Source organism: Siphateles boraxobius, unplaced genomic scaffold (assembly GCF_051911475.1).
Source record: "Siphateles boraxobius isolate OS27281-9 unplaced genomic scaffold, OSU_SipBor_1 74, whole genome shotgun sequence".
NCBI classification, from domain to species: Eukaryota; Metazoa; Chordata; class Actinopteri; order Cypriniformes; family Leuciscidae; genus Siphateles; species Siphateles boraxobius.
In genome coordinates this window covers 47,066-65,000 of record NW_027509202.1, presented here as the reverse complement: position 1 = coordinate 65,000, position 17,935 = coordinate 47,066, and the positions used below count along the sequence as shown (strand labels likewise).

The 17,935-nt window shown below is 41.6% G+C and overlaps 2 protein-coding genes across 2 annotated transcripts in view; one reads left to right on the top strand and one right to left on the bottom strand.

Moving 5' to 3' along the window:
* hsd17b4 (hydroxysteroid (17-beta) dehydrogenase 4) overlaps positions 1-2,885 on the top strand; it is a 29,924-nt gene extending 27,039 nt beyond the window's left edge. Inside the window, exon 24 of the mRNA XM_077217528.1 lies at positions 2,682-2,885. Within this exon, the coding sequence (XP_077073643.1) occupies positions 2,682-2,771 (90 nt within the window). The 3' untranslated portion in view covers positions 2,772-2,885. The remainder of the gene's footprint in view (positions 1-2,681) is intronic.
* A 2-nt stretch (positions 2,886-2,887) lies between these two features.
* The window catches only part of dmxl1 (Dmx like 1), a 60,955-nt gene continuing 45,907 nt past the window's right edge, over positions 2,888-17,935 (bottom strand). Inside the window, exons 24-37 of the mRNA XM_077217548.1 lie at positions 17,691-17,776; positions 16,863-17,064; positions 15,942-16,059; positions 15,681-15,719; positions 12,189-12,275; positions 11,801-11,922; positions 10,376-10,514; positions 8,366-8,426; positions 7,349-7,476; positions 7,166-7,243; positions 6,416-6,507; positions 5,619-5,671; positions 4,998-5,215; positions 2,888-3,944 (exon numbers count right to left, since the gene is read on the bottom strand). Coding sequence (XP_077073663.1) covers positions 3,723-3,944; positions 4,998-5,215; positions 5,619-5,671; positions 6,416-6,507; positions 7,166-7,243; positions 7,349-7,476; positions 8,366-8,426; positions 10,376-10,514; positions 11,801-11,922; positions 12,189-12,275; positions 15,681-15,719; positions 15,942-16,059; positions 16,863-17,064; positions 17,691-17,776 — 1,645 coding nt within the window. The 3' untranslated portion in view covers positions 2,888-3,722. The remainder of the gene's footprint in view (positions 3,945-4,997; positions 5,216-5,618; positions 5,672-6,415; positions 6,508-7,165; positions 7,244-7,348; positions 7,477-8,365; positions 8,427-10,375; positions 10,515-11,800; positions 11,923-12,188; positions 12,276-15,680; positions 15,720-15,941; positions 16,060-16,862; positions 17,065-17,690; positions 17,777-17,935) is intronic.

Here is a 17,935-nt window from a genome sequence, read left to right as displayed (position 1 = left end):
GGTAGAGTAGAGTAGAGGGCGGTAGAGTAGAGTAGAGGGCGGTAGAGTAGAGTAGAGGGCGGTAGAGTAGAGTAGAGGGCGGTAGAGTAGAGTAGAGGGCGGTAGAGTAGAGTAGAGGGCAGTAGAGTAGAGTAGAGGGCAGTAGAGTAGAGTAGAGGGCAGTAGAGTAGAGTAGAGGGCAGTAGAGTAGAGGGCGGTAGAGTAGAGGACGGTAGAGTAGAGGGCGGTAGAGTAGAGGGCGGTAGAGTAGAGGACGGTAGGGTAGAGGGCGGTAGGGTAGAGGGCGGTAGAGTAGAGGGCGGTAGAGTAGAGTAGAGGGCGGTAGAGTAGAGGGCGGTAGAGTAGAGGGCAGTAGAGTAGAGTAGAGGGCAGTAGAGTAGAGGACGGTAGAGTAGAGGGCAGTAGAGTAGAGGACGGTAGAGTAGAGGACGGTAGAGTAGAGGGCGGTAGAGTAGAGGGCGGTAGAGTAGAGGGCGGTAGAGTAGAGGGCGGTAGAGTAGAGTAGAGGGCGGTAGAGTAGAGGGCGGTAGAGTAGAGGGCGGTAGAGTAGAGGGCGGTAGAGTAGAGGGCGGTAGACTAGAGGGCGGTAGAGTAGAGGGCAGTAGAGTAGAGTAGAGGACGGTAGAGTAGAGGGCGGTAGAGTAGAGGGCGGTAGAGGGCGGTAGAGTAGAGGACAGTAGAGTAGAGTAGAGGACGGTAGAGTAGAGGGCGGTAGAGTAGAGGGCGGTAGAGTAGAGTAGAGTAGAGGGCGGTAGAGTAGAGGGCAGTAGAGTAGAGTAGAGGGCGGTAGAGTAGAGGGCGGTAGAGTAGAGGGCGGTAGAGTAGAGGGCGGTAGAGTAGAGGGCGGTAGAGTAGAGGGCGGTAGAGTAGAGGGCGGTAGAGTAGAGGGCAGTAGAGTAGAGTAGAGTAGAGGGCGGTAGAGTAGAGTAGAGGGCAGTAGAGCAGAGTAGAGTAGAGTAGAGTGCAGTAGAGTAGAGTGCGGAAGAGTAGAGTAGAGTAGAGGGCAGTAGAGGGCGGTAGAGTAGAGGACGGTAGAGTAGAGGACGGTAGAGTAGAGGGCGGTAGAGTAGAGGGAAGTAGAGTAAAGTAGAGGGCAGTAGAGTAGAGTAGAGTAGAGGGCGGTAGAGTAGAGGGCGGTAGAGTAGAGGGCGGTAGAGTAGAGGGCGGTAGAGTAGAGGACGGTAGAGTAGAGGGCGGTAGAGTAGAGGGCAGTAGAGTAGAGTAGAGGGCAGTAGAGTAGAGTAGAGGGCGGTAGAGTAGAGTAGAGGACGGTAGAGTAGAGGGCGGTAGAGTAGAGTAGAGGACGGTAGAGTAGAGGACGGTAGAGTAGAGGGCGGTAGAGTAGAGGGCGGTAGAGTAGAGGGCGGTAGAGTAGAGGGCGGTAGAGTAGAGTAGAGGGCAGTAGAGTAGAGTAGAGGACGGTAGAGTAGAGGGCGGTAGAGTAGAGGGCAGTAGAGTAGAGTAGAGGACGGTAGAGTAGAGGACGGTAGAGTAGAGGGCGGTAGAGTAGAGGGCGGTAGAGTAGAGGGCGGTAGAGTAGAGGGCGGTAGAGTAGAGGACGGTAGAGTAGAGGGCGGTAGAGTAGAGGGCAGTAGAGTAGAGTAGAGGGCAGTAGAGTAGAGTAGAGGGCAGTAGAGTAGAGTAGAGGGCAGTAGAGTAGAGTAGAGGGCAGTAGAGTAGAGGACGGTAGAGTAGAGGACGGTAGAGTAGAGGGCGGTAGAGTAGAGGGCAGTAGAGTAGAGGGCAGTAGAGTAGAGTAGAGGACGGTAGAGTAGAGGGCAGTAGAGTGCGGTAGAGTAGAGGGCAGTAGAGTGCGGTAGAGTAGAGGGCGGTAGAGTAGAGGACGGTAGAGTAGAGGGCGGTACAGGTAGAGTAGGTAGAGTAGAGTACAGTAGAGGTACAGTAGAGTAGAGGACAGTAGAGGTAGAGTAGAGGACAGTAGAGGTAGAGTAGAGGTAGAGTAGAGGACGGTAGAGGTAGAGTAGAGGACAGTAGAGGTAGAGTACAGTAGAGGTACGGTAGAGTAGAGGTAGAGTAGAGGACAGTAGAGGTAGAGTAGAGGACAGTAGAGGTACAGTAGAGTAGAGGACAGTAGAGGTAGAGTAGAGGACAGTAGAGGTAGAGTAGAGGTAGAGTAGAGGACGGTAGAGGTAGAGTAGAGGACAGTAGAGGACAGTAGAGGTAGAGTAGAGGACAGTAGAGGTAGAGTAGAGGACAGTAGAGGTAGAGTAGAGGACAGTAGAGGTAGAGTAGAGGACAGTAGAGGTAGAGTAGAGGACAGTAGAGGTAGAGTAGAGGACAGTAGAGGTAGAGTAGAGGACAGTAGAGGACAGTAGAGGTAGAGTAGAGGACAGTAGAGGTAGAGTAGAGGACAGTAGAGGTAGAGTAGAGGACAGTAGAGGTAGAGTAGAGGACAGTAGAGGTAGAGTAGAGGACAGTAGAGGTAGAGTAGAGGACAGTAGAGGTAGAGTAGAGGACAGTAGAGGTAGAGTAGAGGACAGTAGAGGACAGTAGAGGTAGAGTAGAGGACAGTAGAGGTAGAGTAGAGGACAGTAGAGGTAGAGTAGAGGACAGTAGAGGTAGAGTAGAGGACAGTAGAGGTAGAGGTAGAGTTCCTTGAAGAAGTAATGTGATAGCGTAAGCTGTAGTGAGTTCCTCACCGCTGCTCGTGTTCTCCACAGGCGTTCTTCGCTGGAAAACTGAAGGTCAAGGGGAATATAATGTTGAGCCAGAAACTGGAGGCGGTTCTGAAGGATTACGCCAAACTCTGAAGATCACGTCATCAGGAGCGACGCGGTTCACTAATGCTAACGAGTGCCACGCTAACGAGTGCCACTCTTTATCTCTACTGATACTGAATCATTAATAAAAAAAAACCAAACATGTGTTGCATTAAGTCATTTATTTTCTCTTTACAGTAATGTATATTACAGGTCTCTTCATACTCATTATAAAATTAAATTCATTTGCGTATATATTCACATTTGAGAGGTTAAAGGGCAGAACGCATGATCACTGGCTGAAGAGAGAATGACCTTCATCAGATAAAAGAAAGAAAGAAAGAAAGAAAGCGTTTGTGCCCGAGTCGACAGATCGACCGCAGGTCAAAGAAAAGCCTAAAAAATAAACCCTGAACAACGTTCCTAAAAACAAACGTCTGCAGAAGCTTCGATGATGATTATAAATATGCTTATATTTAACACAGAATCATTTCATCAAGTCTCATATTTACATCCTAAAATAAAAGTAGCTGTGATCTTGGTTTCTGTTACGGACTGTAGACGAGCCGGTTTAATTATAATGGAATGATGCTGATCTCTACAGAAGCGCTCGATTAGCGCTCGAACACTCCTGTGCTCGTGTAAATACTGCTTATCAGAGTAATGTACAATACCTTCAATATCTCCAACTACACACACGCTGACGTCCAGACCGAGAGATCACGGATGATCGTAGAAATATAAGGACACTTATCACTATATTTAACTCTAGAGCACGATCACAACACTGCTTAGCAACAGTTTGGCTAGTTAAGGCTTTACTGAGATATAAATATGTCAGATTAACTGTATATGCTGAAGGTACAGTGTGCTTGAAGACGTGGCTGCTTCCCTGTATTATAGTTCATGATGACGTGAGTGTGTGTGTGTGTGTGTGTTCTGCCAGCGTCTCTCTCTCTCTCGTATTGCTTGCCTTACCGTGTGCAAAGAAAAGTCATTGTGCTACATGATAAACTTGACGTCGTTCCTCGCGGTGCCGCAAGCGCTCGTGGCGTCGGGAAGAACGCGCATCTTCATGGTGCCGTCGGCTCCGCAGGAGAACACCTGATTGGCCGGAGCCGTCTCGATCTGCATTACGCCCGTGCCGAGGTTTCGGAAGAGCGACTGTCTGGCGTGTTCGTTGGCGAAGCTGTGCAGGAGAGTCTGAGTCGACATACTCCACACCTGAGATTACACCAATACACACATTACAATCATACACTATTAACAGAAATATATTCAAATAAATATAAACATTTATTAGAAGAAATAATAAAATAAGATTAAACTAAATACAAATTTATTAAAAATAAAATAAATATAAAAAATGTATTAAAAAACATTAAAATGACTAATAAATAATAAATATTAAAATAAAGACAAACTAAAAATCAACTAATGTATTAAAATAAATAAATATTGTTTGAATACAAATTGATTAAAATGAATAAGACTGAAATAAATAAAAATTGATTGAAACACAAATAATAAAATGAAAAAAATTACAAATTGATAAAAATGAATAATAAAAAACAAGTTGAAATAAATAAAAGTTAATAAAAAATAATAAAATAACATTAAAAAAAAATACAAATTGATTAAAATGAATAATAAAAAATAAGATTAAAACTAAATCTGTGATTGTCTTGGTCTGTCGACATGCATCACAACTGACGGATCGACACAAATATACTTCATGCTTTTAAAGGTGCAGTGTGTAGTTATTAGCGGCAACTAGTGGTGAGGTTATGAAATGCACCCAACAGAAGTTACTGTGGCCGACAGGAAGTGATGTCATCAGAGAGTAGCCAGTTAAACAATGAGGTTTCTTTACAAAAATAAATTAAGAAATTAGTTTTACTTGATTATTCAGTAAAATGATGTTATTGCGAATATTATTGTTACTTGTTCATCATTGTGTCAGTGTTTTATTCGCTGACTTTAGCAGCTTCTTTACACGAGGAACAACATAGTGATGAAACGCGTTTGTCCGTTCAGGGCCACCGTAGAAACATGTGGATGTAAGGAGACCCGCGGTGTGTGTAGAGAGAAACGGCTCATTCTCAGATAATAAACACATAATGGTTCATTATGTAAGATCTTTATACACCACTGAAAACAGTTATGTGTATGATATTGCATTTCTGTCAACAGATCCTCCTAAATATTACACAATGCACCTTTAATAATATTACACTACGCATTTATTCCACACGAGTGAACACAGATGTGCCTGACCTTGATGTTCCCCTCGGCGGACCCGCTGATGAAGCTTCTCTCCGCGTTGTCCACCGCTAGCGCTTTCACCGGCGAGTCGTGCGCCTGGAAACTCTGGCGCTGGATCTTCAGACTCAGATCCAGAACACTGATCCAGCCCTTCCGTCCTCCACTGAGCAGAACCTGCTGTTTAGAGGCCAGAGCCAGAACTGTGGAGCCCGACTCGTGCACGCTGAAGGCTGATCACACACACACACACACACACTACTCAGATCTCCTTGACGCTCATATGGAAGAATTAGCGCAGCACGATTAATCGCAATTTACATGTAAACTGATTTGGCTTATCGCGATATTGAAAAGGCTGTGATTATCAGTCTATAGTTTCACAGAATAAGGCAGTCGTGTGTTTATTAGTCATGTTTCATCAATCAAAGCGTTTCGATCTTCTGTTTATTCAGAGACAGAGAGTGTGATGCTTATAGGGTTTCCTGGAATGATGTGTGTTATCTACTTCTGCGGGGGGGATTATGGCGAGTATAAATATCGCAGCCTTTGCCAAATCGCTGCGGTTTCTTTGTGATTAATTGCGCAGCTCTTAGAAGAATCGAGGCTGAACGTGTGTGTGTGAAGGGGACTTACCATGAACCAGACTGAACGCCGGCGTGACCAGCGTATCCCACAGACACACGTTCCTGTAACGGGAAGAGATGAGCAGTTTTGGGACAGGAACATCTATTTCTGATGATTTTCATCAGCTAAAATATTTGTGCAAATACCTCCTGAGACATGCAGTTAATATTTCAATAATTTACCACATTCTCTTTAGTCAGTTTGTCAATACAAAACTCTGTTGGCTTGAGAAAGACTCAGTAGTCAATGATTTTATCTCTTAAAACTCATCATTATTCACCAAAATGACATTTAAATGCTTTTTTTATTTTTATTTTGCTTCATGCCTTAAAATATCTTGAATGTAACTCGACACCCTTGCCTCATCAAGTATGCGTGGTTCTATGAATATGCAAATGAGCCCCGCCTCCACTCACTCACTCACTCAGAGATCCACTCGTGGACGATCACACGTTGATCTGATTGGTTACAAGGTAGTTTGTGACGTCAGAAACACCAGCGATTTCAAAGCGTGTTTTTGAGACTGTCTTTGGTTCACTGCAGTTTTAAGGAGAAAATACTCAGCAATGCTGTCGACTTATGAAAATTACTCATGCTTTGTCTTAAAGCATATTAAAAACACCACATTTACACAACCTGTTTACACAACAGGGGGACTTTAAGTTTGAAATAATTTTAAAGTTTAAAGTAGTTTTTAAAGTAGATTTTAAGAGACGTACGGAGAGATAGACTAATAGAGCTTTCTCAAGCCAACATCCTCCTCATCCTCTGGACTCGTGAAGCTCAGCTCACGCTCAGATCTGTACCTGTTGTCTGTCGACAGCCCTGCGGTGGCGATGAGAGACGACGAGCCCACAAACACAAAGTCATTCGCCGTCTTATTGTGACACTGAAGTGTCTGGAGGAAAACCAGCAGAATATGATGAGGAAAACACACAGCATCAGAAATCAGAATCAGAAGAGCTGTACACACACACACACACTTCCACTGCACACACATATAAATACAACAACAAGACATGAAAATTATTCAGACACCAGATATCATGTGTGTGTGCAGGTATTGTGCACACTATAGTTCATTTCTGTAAGTGAGGAGAGCAAAATAAAGTAAACTGTGACATATTATACACAATAATTCTTCATACAGCGACTACCAGTAAAATATGGGGCCGTAAAAATGTGTTTTTTCTTTAATAACTAATTCACCTTTTTACAGCACAGACTGAACAACATGAAGCATTGCTTGGTGATTGGTTGAGCTAAACTGGTATTATCTAATTGTGTAGTTAAATTTAACAGCTGACAGATATTCAACATAATTCATGTGTGAGAGTCTAACAGAAGGACGGACAAAACCAGTCAAATATCAACTGAGTTCTGGTCAGATTTTATTACCAACTATAGAGAATAAACTGATAATGTGAGAAATGTTGAAGTGTCTGGATGAGTTTCGGTTTGACTGTATAAACACACAAAGACAGAATAAACATATGTACATTATTATGAATCCACAGGTTATTGCACTGAACAGGAAGTGAGACGGTATGATATACCAGATAGGGTTTGTGTGTGTGTCCTGAAGTGCTGGTCTGCCAGAGACTGAGCGCTCCATCCGCATCCACGATCCCGAACTGAAACACACACACACACACACACACACACACACACACACACACGAGCTGGTTAACACACCCGCTCTCTCGCTCGGTGTCTGCGCTGTGTTTCGGGCGACGCACCTTATTGCCCTGGTAATTGAAGCGTATTCTGGTGACCCTGGTGTTCCCGGGACTCCTGAAGCAGGTGATCTGCTGTGAGTGACCCCACTCGAACATACGCACGCTACCGTCCTGAGCGCCCGTCAGGTCTACACACACACACACACATTGAGCATATGCTGACACATATATGGGAGTAAACAAACTACAAATGTGACCCTGGACCATAAAACATCTTAAAAAAAAAGCTTGATGTACTTGGTTGTATGGTTTGTTAGGATACAAATATTTGAAAATCTGGAATCTGAGTGTAAAAATAATCAAAACATTGAGAAAATCGCCTTTAAAGTTGTCAATTTATGTTCGCGATTTTGCTGCATTCACTCACAAAAATATTTTTTTTATATATTTCCAGTAGGAAATTTACAAAATATCTTCTTGAAACATCTTAACTTAATATCCTAATGATTTTTGGCATAAAAGAAAAATCAATAATTTCGACCCATACAATGTATTGTTGGCTATTGCCACAAATATACCCATGTGACTCGAGACTGGTTTTGTGGTCCAGGGTCACAAATGTCTTTGGAACAAAAAAAGCATGTAGAATTGCACTAATTGAAATTCAATGCAAGACATTAACAGAACTTGCATATTAACCCCTTACACATTTTAATTGTTCCATACTTAAGGGTAAGGCTTTTATATTTCATGTTCTCATTTGATGAATAGAAAACCAACACTTTATAACAAGATTACTGTATCACAACACTGCTGATAAAACACCAGAAAATGTAATGCATTTCCCCCCGTCATTTTTGTTACTATTCATGCTTGACATGATGTCTATTAGAATGAATCTATGAAAGGCCATAAAATCAAGTTTGTATCTGAGCAAAATTTATGTTAATATCTGAGAAGTTATGGCATTTGGAACCATGGAACCTCTACGAACATGAATATTTTGGAAATGAGATTATAGATCACTAAATTTCTAATAATGAAATTGTCTGGTAACAAGACGAGCCGGTTACTTACAGTACGGGAGTGTGGGGTGTGATGTCATCCGCCTCACGTTGTTAATGTTTCGTTTGATAAGCTGCGTAAACAAGGAAAAGAGCATGAGATCAGATGTACGGGTTTAAAGTGAGCGGTCAGTGGCGTTACTCTCCACCAGTATTCATTTTGACTTAGTTGTAGTCATAGTCTTTGTACTAAAATGCAATTTAGTTTTAGTCATATTTTAGTCATCTGAATTGTTTTAGTTTTAGTCAGGAAAATACAATAAGATTTTAGTCGACAAAAATTTTTATTCATTGACGAAAATGTCAATAGATTTTATTCATAGTTTTTATTCGTTAACGAAAACGTCAATAGATTTGTCAGTTTTTATTCGTTGACGAAAACGTCAATAGATTTTCGTTCGTTTTTATTCTTTGATGAAAACGACAATAGATTTTCATCATAGTTTTTATTTGCTGACGATAATGTCAATAGATTTTCATCATAGTTTTTATTCGCTTACACAAATGTCAATAGATTTGTCAGTTTTTATTCGTTGACAAAAACGTCAATAGATTTTTGTCATAGTTTTTATTCATTGACGAAAATGTCAATAGATTTTCGTCAGTTTTTATTAGCAGACGAAAATGTCAACCAATTTTTGTCAAAGTTTTTATTCGTTGACGAAAACATCAATAGATTTTCGTCATGGTTTTTATTCGTTGACGAAAACATCAATAGATTTTCATCAGTTTTTATTCGTTGACGAAAATGTCAAGAGATTTTCGTCAGTTTTTATTCATTGATGAAAATGTCAATAGATTTTCGTCAGTTTTAATTCGTTGATGAAAATGTCAATAGATTTTCGTCAGTTTTTATTCGTTGACGAAAATGTCAATAGATTTTCGTCAGTTTTTATTCGTTGATGAAAATGTCAATAGATTTTCGTCAGTTTTTATTCGTTGATGAAAATGTCAATAGATTTTCGTCAGTTTTTATTCGTTGACGAAAATGTCAATAGATTTTCGTCAGTTTTTATTCGTTGATGAAAATGTCAATAGATTTTCGTCATAGTTTTTATTCGTTGACGAATATGTCAATAGATTTTCGTCAGTTTATATTCGTTGACGAAAATGTCAATAGGTTTTTGTCAGTTTTTATTTGTTGACGAAAATGTCAATAGATTTTAGTCAGTTTTTATTCGTTGATAAAATGTCAATAGATTTTCGTCAGTTTTTTTTTGTTAACGAAAATATCAATAGGTTTTTGTCAGTTTTTATTCGTTGACGAAAATATCAATAGATTTTCGGCAGTTTATATTCGTTGACGAAATGTCAATAGATTTTCGTCAGTTTTTATTCGTTGACGAAAATGTCAATAGATTTTCGCCAGTTTTTATTCGCTGACAAAAATGTCAATATATTTTCGTCATAGTTTTTATTTGTTGATGAAAATGTCAATAGATTTTCGTCAGTTTTTATTCGTTGACGAAAATGTCAATAGATTTTCGTCAGTTTTTATTCGTTGATGAAAATGTCAATAGATTTTCGTCAGTTTTTATTCGTTGATGAAAATGTCAATAGATTTTCGTCAGTTTTTATTCGTTGACGAAAATGTCAATAGATTTTCGTCAGTTTTTATTCGTTGATGAAAATGTCAATAGATTTTCGTCATAGTTTTTATTCGTTGACGAATATGTCAATAGATTTTCGTCAGTTTATATTCGTTGACGAAAATGTCAATAGGTTTTTGTCAGTTTTTATTTGTTGACGAAAATGTCAATAGATTTTCGGCAGTTTTTATTCGTTGACGAAATGTCAATAGATTTTCGTCAGTTTTTATTCGTTGACGAAAATGTCAATAGATTTTCGCCAGTTTTTATTCGCTGACAAAAATGTCAATATATTTTCGTCATAGTTTTTATTTGTTGATGAAAATGTCAATAGATTTTCGTCAGTTTTTGTCATTCAAAACAGTTTTTCTAATTTTCGTCACTATTTTTGTCGACAGACGAAAACAAGACGAACAAAAATGAACACCGCTCACCACGGCGGCTCCTCTGCCGGTCTGCAGGCCGCCCAGCCAGGGCATGTTGATGGGCGTCCCGGGGCTGCTGTGTGTGTAAGGTGTGCTGCCGTGCGTGCTGAAGTCGTCCCGCGCGTGAACCACCAGGAAATCATCCGTCCTGCACACAACACAAGCTGAACTCAAACCTGCGACCCACAACTGATCAGGGTCTCATTTATAAACTGTGTGTAGTATCCTCATTAAAAGTGTGTGCGCCCGAAAGCCAAATATACAGACTTATAAAACCGTGTACGCCAGAATCTGCGCAAAATTCCTTTATAAACCCAGTCAGAGGAAGATTGTGTTCACATCGCTCCACCACGAAATATCCATATCTGGAGCTTTTACTATATCCTCATCTGCATATCATTTACATATGCTTATTTATTCACGTGATTCCATGTTTAACGGTACACGACATTAGGAAATATGACGTACGGATGTGTGTCACATTAAATTGCTAAAAATCATAATCAAATAGTAAATCGAATAGTATAAAATACATTTCAAAGAAAGTTTTTCTCAATCTTTTCCACTGACCAAACAGTATTTTTAATTGCTTTATATTTTTAATGGAAACAGATTGTGCATTATTGATCATTATTTGCGTGGAAATATTTCCTCAGAGCACAAGTTCTGCTGTTATCATGCACTCAGCAAACATTAACACACAGCATGACTCAGGAAAAGTGTTCAAAGCATCGCTTACACTACTAATATTATTTATTAAAATATAAAAATGTTGTAACTTCCCTGTAATGATTTCATGTAATTTAAGTGCTTAACTCCATTAATGAGAATAGCATATTTAATCTAAATGTGTATATTAGATGTAAAACAGTTTAAATCATTGTTTTATTTAATTAAACTGTTATTGTGAACATGCACTGTATTTATGATTAGGACTCATAATGAATATAAATGTGGTTTTCCTTCATCAGATCAACATCGGTGTCGCTGCTCCGTCGGCAGAATGTTCGTACACATGGATCAGAGTTTGCTTACACATGCGCACATTTTCTCGTCAAGTGTTTTTATAAATCACAACTCGGGCGTCAGTAGTGCCGTACGGCTCGTTCAGGGCCTGTTATAAACGAGGCCCCTGGACATGATCACATGACTGTACTGTAACATGCGTCTCACCCCTTAAACCTTTGAAGTATTCATTACTTCAATGAACTCATTGTTTCTGAATTAAATTATTGCATTGTTTAAATTAATACATTTTTAACTTACTGTCATTAGTATATGTACATTTCTGAAATCCATAACTTAGACAGTTTCCTCTGATAACAGATCACTCTAAACTGTAATGTGGACTCATGCATTTTCTATAAAGCTGCTTTGAAATGATGTGTGTTGTGAAAAGCGCTATACAAATAAATGTGAATTGAATTGAATTACCCTTTGACCTCGGCCTCCGCCTCGTCGTCGATCCACGTCAGCACCTGTGTGGCGAGGATCGAGGACACGTCGAGCTCCTGGATGTCGTGTGTGGAGGCGATCACTAAACAGTTGCGATTGGCCTGGAAGACAAAGCCAAGGCAAGTTTATTTATTTAGCACATTTCATGGCAATTAAAAGTGCTTTACACAAAAAGGAATTCAAATAATCATAAAATAAAAGCAAGGAAAATTAAAACAGTTATAAAAGGAATTAAAAGAGATATATGATACATATATAAAGATCTCATCTGGCAAAACACCGGTGTATCATAGTTTTACTCTGAGAGTCTCTCTATACTTCAGAGGTCACAGGTCAAACCCAACAGCAAAACGTCCCGCAACTGCACCTTATTGATGGCGAACGCCGTGATGATGTCAGACTCCTTGTGGATGATGCGAGCTTTTCCTCCTGGATATCCCAGATCAGCCTCGATCTGCGGGAGAAGCCAGACAGTGACATCATTACACTCGTCAGACGGGACAGTGACATCATTACACTCGTCAGACGGGAAAGTGACATCATTACACTCGTCAGACGGGAAAGTGACATCATTAACACTCGTCAGACGAGACAGTGACATCATTACACTCGTCAGACGAGACAGTGACATCATTACACTCGTCAGACGGGACAGTGACATCATTACACTCGTCAGACGGGAAAGTGACATCATTAACACTCGTCAGACGAGACAGTGACATCATTACACTCGTCAGACGAGACAGTGACATCATTACACTCGTCAGACGAGACAGTGACATCATTACACTCGTCAGACGAGACAGTGACATCATTAACACTCGTCAGACGAGACAGTGACATCATTACACTCGTCAGACGGGACAGTGACATCATTACACTCGTCAGACGGGAAAGTGACATCATTAACACTCGTCAGACGAGACAGTGACATCATTACACTCGTCAGACGAGACAGTGATATCATTACACTCGTCAGACGGGACAGTGACATCATTACACTCGTCAGACGAGACAGTGACATCATTAACACTCGTCAGACGAGACAGTGACATCATTACACTCGTCAGACGAGACAGTGACATCATTACACTCGTCAGACGGGACAGTGACATCATTACACTCGTCAGACGAGACAGTGACATCATTACACTCGTCAGACGAGACAGTGACATCATTACACTCGTCAGACGAGACAGTGACATCATTACACTCGTCAGACGAGACAGTGACATCATTAACACTCGTCAGACGAGACAGTGACATCATTACACTCGTCAGACGAGACAGTGACATCATTAACACTCGTCAGACGAGACAGTGACATCATTACACTCGTCAGACGAGACAGTGACATCATTACACTCGTCAGACGGGACAGTGACATCATTACACTCGTCAGACGAGACAGTGACATCATTACACTCGTCAGACGAGACAGTGACATCATTAATACTCGTCAGACGAGACAGTGACATCATTACACTCGTCAGACGAGACAGTGACATCATTACACTCGTCAGACGAGACAGTGACATCATTACACTCGTCAGACGGGACAGTGACATCATTAACACTCGTCAGACGAGACAGTGACATCACTAACACTCGTCAGACGAGACAGTGACATCATTACACTCGTCAGACGAGACAGTGACATCATTACACTCGTCAGACGAGACAGTGACATCATTACACTCGTCAGACGAGACAGTGACATCATTACACTCGTCAGACGAGACAGTGACATCATTACACTCGTCAGACGGGACAGTGACATCATTAACACTCGTCAGACGAGACAGTGACATCATTACACTCGTCAGACGAGACAGTGACATCATTGCACTCGTCAGACGAGACAGTGACATCATTAACACTCGTCAGACGAGACAGTGACATCATTACACTCGTCAGACGAGACAGTGACATCATTACACTCGTCAGACGGGACAGTGACATCATTAACACTCGTCAGACGAGACAGTGACATCATTACACTCGTCAGACGAGACAGTGACATCATTACACTCGTCAGACGAGACAGTGACATCATTAACACTCGTCAGACGAGACAGTGACATCATTACACTCGTCAGACGAGACAGTGACATCATTACACTCGTCAGACGAGACAGTGACATCATTACACTCGTCAGACGGGACAGTGACATCATTACACTCGTCAGACGAGACAGTGACATCATTACACTCGTCAGACGAGACAGTGACATCACTAACACTCGTCAGACGAGACAGTGACATCATTACACTCGTCAGACGAGACAGTGACATCATTACACTCGTCAGACGAGACAGTGACATCATTACACTCGTCAGACGGGACAGTGACATCATTACACTCGTCAGACGAGACAGTGACATCATAACACTCGTCAGACGAGAAAGTGACATCATTACACTCGTCAGACGGGACAGTGACATCATTACACTCGTCAGACGAGACAGTGACATCATTACACTCGTCAGACGAGACAGTGACATCATTACACTCGTCAGACGAGACAGTGACATCATTAACACTCGTCAGACGGGACAGTGACATCATTACACTCGTCAGACGAGACAGTGACATCACTAACACTCGTCAGACGGGAAAGTGACATCATTACACTCGTCAGACGAGACAGTGACATCATTACACTCGTCAGACGGGACAGTGACATCATTACACTCGTCAGACGGGAAAGTGACATCATTAACACTCGTCAGACGAGACAGTGACATCATTACACTCGTCAGACGAGACAGTGACATCATTAACACTCGTCAGACGAGACAGTGACATCATTAACACTCGTCAGACGGGACAGTGACAGTGACAGTAAATAAGTGCATAATTTCACAATATTTATATATCAAAATGGCATACAATAGTGCATAAGAGTGTGAATTGGGACACAACAACAGTCTTAAGGTCTTTATGCAACATGACGTGAGGGTTGAAGGTCACGTATCCCAGCAGTGATGTTTATTTCTATCATTATTTGATGTTATTGCTGAAAGTTTCATCACATTAAATTACTGTGTAACTATTGACAAGACCTTCACCCGCAACAGCAGCCTAAACCAATCACAGCACAGATACTTGTGTTTCAGCTCATGTGACCGCCAGCCAGAAGTGAAGCATCTGAGGGTGCTTTCACACCCGAGTGTGTGTTGCGTTTTCTCCCGGTGTTCGGTTCGTTTAGGCTTGTGTGAACATGTGAACCGCTCTGGGACGGTTTGCTTGTGTATTGTAATTCATAACGGGAAATGCGCTACATAAATAGCAGTAGTGTCTGATTCTGTGAGTGAGAACATTAGTTATCACAGTTAAAAACCAAATCTTAAAATGTTGTTTAATTGCGTTTCTCTGCGGAAGAATCCTGTCCCGATGCATTATAACATCCGTCTAGTGTGTGTCTTGACACTGATAACCTCTAGACCGCTGGGATCCAGAGAGTGTGTTTGTATTTGCTGTAGTATTAATACGAGTGTAGTATATGATTTTAACAGCGGCAATGACGGATACATTCGTATAGTGTTTTGTGTGTGTCTCGACAGTTACAAATAAAGCCGAAATAAGCTGAGCGAACTTGTCAATTATCTTGATGAGGACGAAACACTGACCAATAAGAGGACAGTTGTACTTGCATGTGACTTGCATGAACACATTTTGGTTCGCTTTGAAAGGTTGCCTTGTGAAAGCGAACCGAATCAAGAAGAAAATGCAACATTTTAACAAATTAAGTCCGTGTTTCAGAACAAAACAAACAACCTATAGATGTGAAAACACCCTTAAAGAGCCTTCATTACAGATCACATGACTGGATGAGTATTATGATTATGATTATACCTGGTTGTGTGTGGAATCCAGCAGCACACTGTCAGTCTCCTGATTCAGGAGTTACGATGAAACATGCATGTCAATTACACACACACAATCCACCATTAGATGGTTAATTACACAATTACCACACGTGCAACACAGGTTAACAAATATTAATGACATTACAGACATTAATGGATAAACAGACTCGAGTGATTTGTCGAACTCAGTCAGAAGGTGAACGGGGGTATTCAAGGGGCATTCTGGGAAAAAGGGCGGCACAAATACCTCATTGAGATCTCGTTTCTTAGTGAAGATGTTTCGTATGAACGTTTCCTGAACCTCCTCCTGTTTGACCAGATACTGCCAGAGTCGCTTCACGGGCAGAGCCGAGCGCCGGCGGGACCTGAGCGCAGAAACACACACACACACACACACACACACACACACACACACACACACACACACACACACACACACACACACACACACACACACACACACACACAAACACACACAAACACACACACAAACACTTGAACAAGCCTGCGTGAAGAAACACACACACTTGAACGAACCTGAGCTTAGAAACACACACACACACACACACGTGAACGAGCCTGAGCGCAGAAACACACACACGTGAACTAGCGCTGCTCGATTAATCTCAATTTACAACAAATCGCACTTAAACTGATTTGGCTTATCGCGATATTGAAATGGCAAAGGCTGTGATTATTAGTTATGAGCAGCTCGTCAGTGATTATTATTATTTATGAGCAGCTCGTCATTTATTATTATTAGTTATGAGCAACACGTGTCAAACATCTTTCCAGACATGAGAAGCATTTATTAACCTCTTGTTCAACAAAAGACAATATTTAGTAACACGCTTTTCCTCCAGACTCACTTCATCAGGACAGCTGAGCTCCTCCTTCTGTGAGATGATGTGTTTCTGACACAGGATAAGGCAGTCGTGTGTTTATTAGTCATGTTTAATCAATCAAAGCGTTTCGATCTTCTGTTTATTCAGAGACAGAGAGTGTGATGCTTATAGGGTTTCCTGGAATGATGTGTGTTATCTACTTCTGCGGGGGGGATTATGGAGAGTATAAATATCGCAGCCTTTGCCAAATCGCGTGCGGCTCCTTTGCGATTAATCGTGAAGCTCTAGCGTGAACACACACACATGTGAGCTGCGTCCCGTACCTGAAGGGTGTGTTTGAGGGCTCGAACAGGGCCTTGTGCCGCAGGAGCGCCGGCCCCGACGACACACTCTCGTCCAGGAGCTGCGAGGAGATGAACTTTGCTGGAGGACCTCCGAAGATCTCCAGCCTCTTGAGGAGCAGCGTCTCCCAGCGCTGGAGCGTCTTCAGAGCCGCGTGACAGAGCGGCGAGCACACGGGCAGATCTGCACACACACACACACACACACACACACACATGCACGCATACGCAGACACATGCACACACACATACACGTTACATGACACCCCACACACATCATACTATGACCAAAATCATATTTCACTATATAAGAAATTGTATATTACAGAATAATGAAAGGTAACTCCTAATTTCATCATGGCTTATTGTGTTTAAAGGGATAGTTCACCCAAAAATAAAGATTAGCCCATGATTTACTCATCCTCAACTCATCCTAGGTGTGTATGACACTCTTCTTTCAGACGAATACAATCAGAGTTATATTAAGCTTTATAATGGCAAAGCGATGCGTTTGTGTAAGAAAAATTCCACTTAAGTTTAAAGCACAACTTAAGCGAGTAATGCGACGCACTGCTGATATTTAAATTTTTTACTTTTATTATTTTTATATAACTCTGATTGCATTCGTCTGAAAGAAGAATGTCATATACACCTAGGATGACTTGAGGGAGAGTGAATCATGGGCTAATCTTCATTTTTGGATGAACTATCCCTTTAATAACTGTTTTTAGCATCATCCACGTCGCGTCCCACATTCTCATTCATGCGTGTTTCTTCATCATACGTGTGCTGCAGTTAAAGGCTCAGTACCTAAGAGATCATGACCTGTCGTCGGGTAGAAGGTCTTGAGGTTGAACTGCACCATCTGCACCATAGCCAAGCGCATCAGACACCAGCTGCACAAGAACATCATTACATCATCATCACAGGAACATCATCACAACAATCATCACAATCACATCATCACAGGAACATCATCTATCATATATATACAGCCGCTCTGGAGTAAACCGTGATGTCATCGTCCAGCTCAGTTCAGTTCTTGTATAATAGTG